Here is a 7,677-nt window from a genome sequence, read left to right as displayed (position 1 = left end):
TATCCAACTTCCATAATTGTCCTGTAAGTTGGATTAGTGCCTTCTCGATGCACTCATTGTTAATCTACGGAGGAGGCTCAATCTTGCATGCTTCTTTCTTCTTCGAGTCTAAAGAAGTCGATGTTGCTTCCTCACACCTAGTCTCGTGTCTAGCCTCTAATCTAGCAACAAATACACTTGTCTCATCTACGGCCTCTATGCTAGCTAAAAGTGCACGAACATCTACTAAATTGCACTCTATCAATATATCGATGTACTCTTCTTCCTAATACCAAAACTTGCATCGATGCCACACAATAAAATTTGAAGTTAGCACAACTAGTCAAATTTAGAGCATAAACTGAAGCTAAAAAAAGCACATACCCCATCATTTAAACACTTGATGAACACCCATTCGGACTGTTCCGGCGTTGTAGACACGCGGCGCATGACCTTCTTTGGGCAGTGGTCGCACTTAATGAGCGGCAATGGTGCACCGACGAGCTTTGGGCAAGCACCGAGCCCGGCCGACTGCCATTCGTGTATCTGCCGGCGGACCACCGACGATGCAGATCCGAACGGCTAGAGGAGGAGCCACTGCCTGCATGTGGCCTTGCGGCCCTGCCAGGGCCTTCCGGCGAGGTGCCCGGCCAGTACATGGCGCGGCGCGGTCTCCCACAGCCGGATGAGCTCAAAACCGATCGGATCCGCCCCAAATCCAGCCGGCGGGTGCGCAGACCGTTACCTGTTTTCATGGTGGCGTCTCCACGCCTGCAACTTAAGTCGTCCGGATACTAATTGGCCGCACACAACTGTAGCCGGCACGTCATGTCAAACCATGGATCACTGATTTGAATGGCCGGCGTCGCCCATGCGTTTCTGTGGCCTCAACAGCTCAACTTAATCAAGCACAGCCATAACAGCTGCCCATCACTGTTGTGTTGTGTCAAAAAAAAAAAAAGCTGCCCATCACTGTTATAACGATTTGGCGCTGTGTGTACTACTACTTCCGTGATGCACACTTGTAAGAAATGAAAGCACTTCATCAGCACGACATGAGATGAATTCCATCGCAATCATCAGAGCAATGAAGCCCGGAGCATCTTTGATCTCAGGTCAGGAACGCCATGAAATTAATGAACAACACAATCAAGGTCAGTTACTATCAGAATGGCATGCATTTTACAGGGGTCAGCGCAGCCAACCAAAACTCGCAAACCCCTTTCAGAACCCAACCATTCCGCGACCTGAACCGGACCCCGTGTCCCCCCGCCCAAGCTTCTTTGTACTTGCACTTGCTTCTTCCCCAGCCCTTCTGAGTGTTGTTGACTCTCGCCATTGTCCTACCTAGCTAGGAGCACCACCATTATCTTGCTGCTCTAGAGAGAGGGAACGAAAAATGAAGAGCCCCCCTCGTGCTCCAAGCACGCATCCTCCTCCTCTGCCGCTCCTGAGCCTGCGGTAGCGAAGCGATGGATCTTTACATGTGGCGCTCGCTCACAGGCCGAGCAGGATGTAGTAAACGAGCGTGATGGGCAGGGCGATGAGCATGCCGAATATGACCCTGCAAAGCCAAGCGGAAAATGGTGAGCACCTTGCCGGACTGGAGCATCTTGTCGGCGAGAATGGTGGTACTTACGCTGTGCTGAGGATGTCGGGGTGCACACTGTACTCCTTGGCGAAGACGAAGGGGACAATGCCCTGCGGCAGCGCGGCCTGTCGTGCGGCCGGAGCCGGAGAGGAAAAGGTTAGAGGAAGGGGGCCAAAAAAAAGTGGGGCTTTTGTTGGCGCGAAAGCAGGAGCACGAGGGGACTGGGGAAAAGAAGGGACACGGGCACGCCAGGGCTTTCCGCTCTTTGTTTATCCCCTGCTTTTCACCCCCTCGACTCGATCGTTGAAACCAAAGCAAGTACCTGGACGATGGCGACGTGCAGGAGCGTGCCGCGGAGGCCCACGGCGAAGGAGGCGGCGGTCATGACGGCCGGCCCGGCGAGGAACCGCACCGCCATGGCGTACGTCGCCACCTTGTTCCCGCACGCGATGATCCGCGGCTGCAGCGCCATGAACAGACCTGCACGTCCACGAGCACCAGATCGAGTCAGCAAGAAGAACCCAACCCACTGTTGCATAGGACGAAATAGCAGCAGCAGCAGGAAGGAAGCATGGAATACAACAAGCCAAGCAGCGGGCACCGACCGAGGCTGAACATGGCCATTCCTAGCCCCGCATCCGACAGGATGGAGATGGATCCCAGGACGATTGCCGGCATCGTGAAGTTCCACCTGCAGCAGCGGCAACGAGACAAGCGCGTCAGAATCGTGATTAATGGTGATCACTCCTTTGCCGGATTGGTTAGTGAGGGAGGGGGCGCGTACGGACGGACCTGAAGCAGACGAGCGACCAGATGAGGCCGATGAGGCTGGAGTAGGTGTTGGGGTTGCGGATGAGCTTGCGCCACACCATGATCAGGATCAGCCGCGTCATCACGCTCGTCGGCGGCATCGCCGTCTGCCCCGCGCTCATCGCATTGTTCGGGTCCGCCGTCATGGCCTTCTCGTCGCCGGCCTCCGTGTCCCGGTCCAGCGCGCCCCTGTTCCCGAAGCTGAAGTCGTCTCGCTCCACGTTGTAGTCCTCCCTCTCCTTGGCTCCATCCACTGCAATGGTGGCAATAAAGAAAGCAAGAATTGTGCGGACAAATTAGCCTACGAAACCAACAACAAATCGAGCATGTGCGTGGTGACTGGTGACAGAGATTGCTACTTTTGCGGGGGGACTTGGCGGCCGCCGCGTCGTTGTAGTCCGGCGCGCCGCCGCCGAAGACGTCCGACACCGGCGACGCGCTGGAGCTCCAGACGAACATGTGGAGGTCCTCGCCCTTGGCCTGTCCGTTCGTGGCCGGCTTCTTTGGTCCCTTGGGCGCCGCGGCCACCGCCGGGTTCGGCGCGGGGTAGTGCCCCGCCCCGGGCGCCGGGTGCTTGGGCTTGGGCGCGTCCTCCTCGTAGTTGGACGGGCGCGGCGTGGCGCCGGTGCGGATGCCGTACGCGTCGGCGGCGCCGAAGTTGGAGCTCCGGCCGACCATGGAGTAGAAGTCGGTGTGGTTGAAGCTGGAGCCCCTGGGCGTGGGGTTCCGCGACGACTGCAGCGAGTAGATCTCGGCGTTGGTGAGGTTGCTGGGGCGCGGCGTGGTGCTGGAGAAGCCCATGGAGCGCCTGGAGTAGATGTCGGAGCGGGAGGCGCTGGAGCGGCGGACGGTGACGTGAATCTTGCCGTCCTCCTTGACCTCGGTCTCGGTCTCGATGGCGTTGCTGCGGCCGTCGAGCGAGACGACGTCCGGGTCGACGACGATGGAGGCGATGGCGCCGGCGGTGTCGGGGAACTGCTCGGTGATGAGCATGCGGGCGCCGCGGTACTCGAACATGAAGAGCATGAGGGTGTACCAGATGATGCACTGGAGCACGACGATCTGCACCATGAGGCTGCCGGAGAAGTCGCCGTACATGCCCTTGAGCAGCGGGATGCCCATGACGAGCGTGTTGGGGAGCGTGGAGAGGGAGAAGAGGGTGATGGTCCACTCGAGGCTGCCGCGGCGGGAGAGGTGGCTCCAGGCGGTGAGCATGGCGAGCATCATGAGCTTCTGCAGCGTGTCGGCGGCGATGAAGCGCAGGTTCATGGTGTAGGGGTTGTTGGTGGAGATGAAGTGGAAGGAGAGGAGGGGGACGGCGAAGAGCGCGACGAAGCGGTTGATCCCGGAGCACTGGTCCGGCGTGAAGATGCCCCACCACTTGACGGAGCCGTAGGCGAGGATCATGGCCACGTACAGCGGCACCACCGCCGTCATCACGTGGTAGAAGTCCGTGCCCGTGATCATCTTGCCCGCCTGCCTCCGAGCTCGCTCCCCCTAGCTCTGCTTCTTCCTCTGGCTCGCTCGCCAATGGAGTGGATCCTCTGGCTCGCTCGCGCTCTCGGCCTCAGCTCAGTCTTTGCGGGCGAGCTGGTGGCCGCGGGGGGTGAGGGTGTGTGGTGTGGTGAGTGGGGGAGTGCGTGGGGGAGAGTTTTATTTAGGCGAGAGGGCAGCGCGGCCCAAGCTTTCTTTGGACCATCCCTTGTTCCCTTGCTTTTATCCGACGCCGCGCTGCCCTCCCCTGCATCTCGGCTCGGAGGAGACTGCGATGCGGATGAGTTGGTGAGGAGCCAATGGGGGGTGGTATGGAGAGTAGCAGATGCAGTGCATGCGCCGGGCGATTGTTTATGGCGTATGGGGACAGGTACACCATCGCCTACATACGCCCGGCACGGGTACCGTTCGACATCCGTACTAAATGACCCTTCTGGAAACTCAAACTTATGTTGAGATCTAACCCAACAAAAACACCAAATTGTTCGATTTCTTTATCGCAAGCAACTGTTTTACCTTTTAATACACGTAGCTACGCCAAATAATTTGGCGCCACAGCGTGTACTAAAAACGTCAAACGGTTTGGCATTTGTGTTGGAGGTCAGATTTGAAAATAAGTTTTTTGAGTGGGTCAATAAGAGGACTAAATTTACAAGATTGTCATTTAGTAAAAAATAAATAAAAGTCACCACATGGCTCGGATGCACGCTGCCTACACCGCGACATGGACCTATGGTCGGACAAATGGTTCCTGGTTCTGGTTGGCCGATTCGCCTCATCGTGTGTGATGCATCGCAATGACATATTTTCAGCACCAGTATCAATTCTAGGACGTTTTTATCCATACGATGCACACGGTCTACGCTTTCCATTTATGGGCGATATCCGTGCTTTATATGTACTCCCTCTGTCTCATAATATAAGAGTGTTTTTGACACGTGTCAAAAACGCTCTTATATTATCGAAGGGAGTGAGTACTTTAGTAGAGAAACACGAGCCGTTGATTCACAATTCAAAACATTTTACAGCGAAATTGGGATGCTACCAAATTGAAGCGACGGCGAGATGTTTTTCTCCCCTCACGATCGGGGAACTCTCGCGCACCGTTCGTACGCCGTATGGGGGCAGGGAGGGAGGCCGTGACGTGTCCGCTCCCTGTCCTTCGCTTTCCGCCAAATCCCGAGCCATCCATCCGTCCATAATGGAATCGGAAAAAGGCACGCCCAAAATTGCCACAAATGAGGTGAAACAAAGGACGCGGAGAGAATCTGCTGCTGGTAGAGCAGCGATAGGGGTCGTAGGCTGCGCGCGTAGCGGTGAATATTCCTCCTCATACGGCAAGGGTCAAGTCAGAGCCGCAGCAATCTGGTGCCCCGGCGCCGTATCTTTCACTGTCTCTGCGTTGGATTTGACGTGGCAGTAGTCAAGGAGTGCTCGAGCGGCAAGCCACCCGTGAAGAATGTGCGGTAAAATCCATAAAATAGCCGTGAAATAAATGCTTTTTTTTTCTTTTGGCGAGTTACGAGTGCATTTTAGCGGATGCGGCTACGTGATTCCGTAAAATCGGAACGTCTTGTGTGCGAACAAAAGCTGACCTCGAGCTGGAAATACACGTTTATTTTTCGCTTCTTGTTGGACTTGGACGGACGACGTGTAACTACTACCACGGGAGGAAAAACAGATGTCCAAAGCGACAAGCTCGCCACGAACTGCTCCGATTTTTATTCCGCGCTTCGGGCACCGAGCGGGGCTGTATTTTAACAGCGCCTGGCGGATCGTGAAAAGGGCGCGGGGAACATCAAGATGTGCACTGGCGTTAAACAAAGAGCACGAGAGAGAAGGGATAGGGTTTTCTGGCCAACCCCTCGGCCCCTCTGCGTCTGCTGGCTTGGCCGCAGGTTTGCTCCGCTGCATATTCCCGCCACCCCTCCAACAGACAGACTCACTCAAGAGCATGGTTACTGATATATTTTTCTTTTGACATGACATTTATAGTTAATTTTATAGTCAGCACATAATTAACTATAAATATGTACTCTTATGATCCATCTTACTACACTCCGGCGTCACGGTTAGACATCTAAGCCACGGACAGCAAATGCGAGAACTGACCGGACACATCAAATATCCTTTCTGTGAACTTCTCACGGTTGAAATCCTAAAACCATACAAAGCATGCAAAACTATGTAGATCAACTAAACTTACACTACACTACTCGATCATAGCTGTCTCCGTCGACGGCCAGTAGTAGGCTGGTTAGAGTTAGATTTGTGTTCCATGTTAGTTCCCCCTGTACTGTTGGCTAGAGCTCGACGGCGCCGGGGTTTTGGGCCTATTGGTGGCCGGCGTCGCCCCTCGGTGTGGATGGATGTGTGTTGTAAGCTCGTTCTGAGCAGCACCAGTAGCAAGATTAGTCGACGGAGCATTTTCCAATGTCCCCATGGATGACAAAAACTGCCTGATCATGTGCTGGAACATCAGAGGTCTCAATTCGCCGGCTAAACGGGAGGTAGTTAGGGAAGTAGCTGACGTGCACAGGCTAGCCCTTCTGAATCTACAGGAGACCAAGCTAGAGGAGTGGTCGCCCCAAGCAGCGAGAGAGGTAGGAGGACGACGGCTTGATGGCTGCGTAGTGCTACCAGCAGTAGGGACTAGGGCTTGGATCTAGTGCATGTAGATTCACACGCCTTGGGCCAGTTCTCAATCACCGTCTCCGTCCGCGTTGTCGCCACGGCTACAACCTTCTGGCTGACAAACGTGTACGGCCCAACGAACGACGCATGAAAGGATGCTTTTCTCACTGAAATTGCTTCCTCCGCCACCCCGTTGGACCAACCATGGCTGATTGTAGGTGATTTTAACATCATTTACCAGGCTAGAGACAAGAGTAACTCAAATTTAAATAGGCGGATGATGGGTAGATTTTTTTTACGGGAAGATGGGTAGATATAGGAAGGCAATAGAGTTCGCCGGGCTTCGAGAGATTAAGTGCAAAAATATGCGATTCACTTGGAGCAGCGAGCGGGAGCAGTCTACGTTTTGTAGCATTGATAAGTTCTTGTGCAACACCGACTGGGAGGCACTTTTCCCTCCTACATGTTGACGGTGGCGTCCACTTCCTGCTCTGATCACTGCCCATTGATGCGGGCGAGCGCATCGGCCCCGTGCAGGCGAGCTCGCTTTCGTTTTGAAAATTTCTAGGTCAGGTTCCCGCGCTTTCAGGACACAGTGAGAAGGGCTTTGGAGAGGCCGGTTAATCACAGATGTCCTTTTATTCGTCTGAAAGTGAAGATGCAGCGAGTTGCAAAGGACCTGCGGATCTGGAGCAAGAATCTGTTCGGAGGGGCCAAGATGAAACTTCAGCTAGCTAATGAGGTGATTCTGCGGTTGGATGTCGCCCAGGAGCGCAGGACGCTCGCATCCGCAGAGTTTCAACTTCGGAAGCTGCTCAAGCTGCGGGTCCTGGGGCTGGCCGTGATCGAGCGTGCTAGGAGGAGGCAGGCGTCACGAGTTCTATTGCTGAGGGCAGGGGATGCAAGCACACGATTTTTCATGCCAAGATATGTTCACGCCGGCGTCGAAATTTCATCCACTCTCTGGTTGCACCTGATCACACGGCAACCAAGCATGAAGACAAGGCCAAGGTGATCCACGATCACTTCTCTTCCCTGCTGGGGACAACGACAGCACGTCGCTGCACCATCAACTAGGACAGGCCACACACGCCATCGGTGCAGCATATGGGCTTGGACATTCCTTTTTCAGAGGCGGAGGTGTGGTCGGCGATAGCAGCTTCCCCGAC

General features: G+C 54.9%; 1 protein-coding gene across 1 annotated transcript; it reads right to left on the bottom strand.

Annotated features, from left to right (window-relative positions):
- Positions 1-1,040: 1,040 nt before the first annotated feature.
- LOC119322545 (auxin efflux carrier component 1a) lies at positions 1,041-4,151 on the bottom strand. Its single transcript, XM_037596029.1, has 6 exons — positions 2,740-4,151; positions 2,363-2,633; positions 2,176-2,261; positions 1,893-2,050; positions 1,619-1,695; positions 1,041-1,543 (listed from the first exon to the last, which is right to left on the bottom strand). The coding sequence occupies exons 1-6, from the start codon at positions 3,845-3,847 to the stop codon at positions 1,477-1,479; spliced, it is 1,767 nt and encodes a 588-aa protein (XP_037451926.1). The 5' UTR covers positions 3,848-4,151; the 3' UTR covers positions 1,041-1,476.
- Positions 4,152-7,677: the final 3,526 nt, after the last annotated feature.

This window comes from Triticum dicoccoides, chromosome 6B (genome assembly GCF_002162155.2).
Source record: "Triticum dicoccoides isolate Atlit2015 ecotype Zavitan chromosome 6B, WEW_v2.0, whole genome shotgun sequence".
Taxonomy (NCBI): Eukaryota; Viridiplantae; Streptophyta; class Magnoliopsida; order Poales; family Poaceae; genus Triticum; species Triticum dicoccoides.
The sequence above is the reverse complement of the archived record's forward strand: the minus strand, read 5'-3'. Positions and strand labels throughout refer to the sequence as shown.

Excerpts from the sequence above, each read along its gene's own strand:
- LOC119322545 (XM_037596029.1), bottom strand. The coding sequence starts at position 3,847 with ATGATCACGGGCACGGACTTCTACCACGTGATGACGGCGGTGGTGCCG. Across the intron at positions 2,262-2,362 it reads TGGTCGCTCGTCTGCTTCAG|GTGGAACTTCACGATGCCGG; the intron begins GTCCGTCCGTAC and ends CCGCTGCTGCAG. Across the intron at positions 2,051-2,175 it reads AATGGCCATGTTCAGCCTCG|GTCTGTTCATGGCGCTGCAG; the intron begins GTCGGTGCCCGC and ends GTGGACGTGCAG.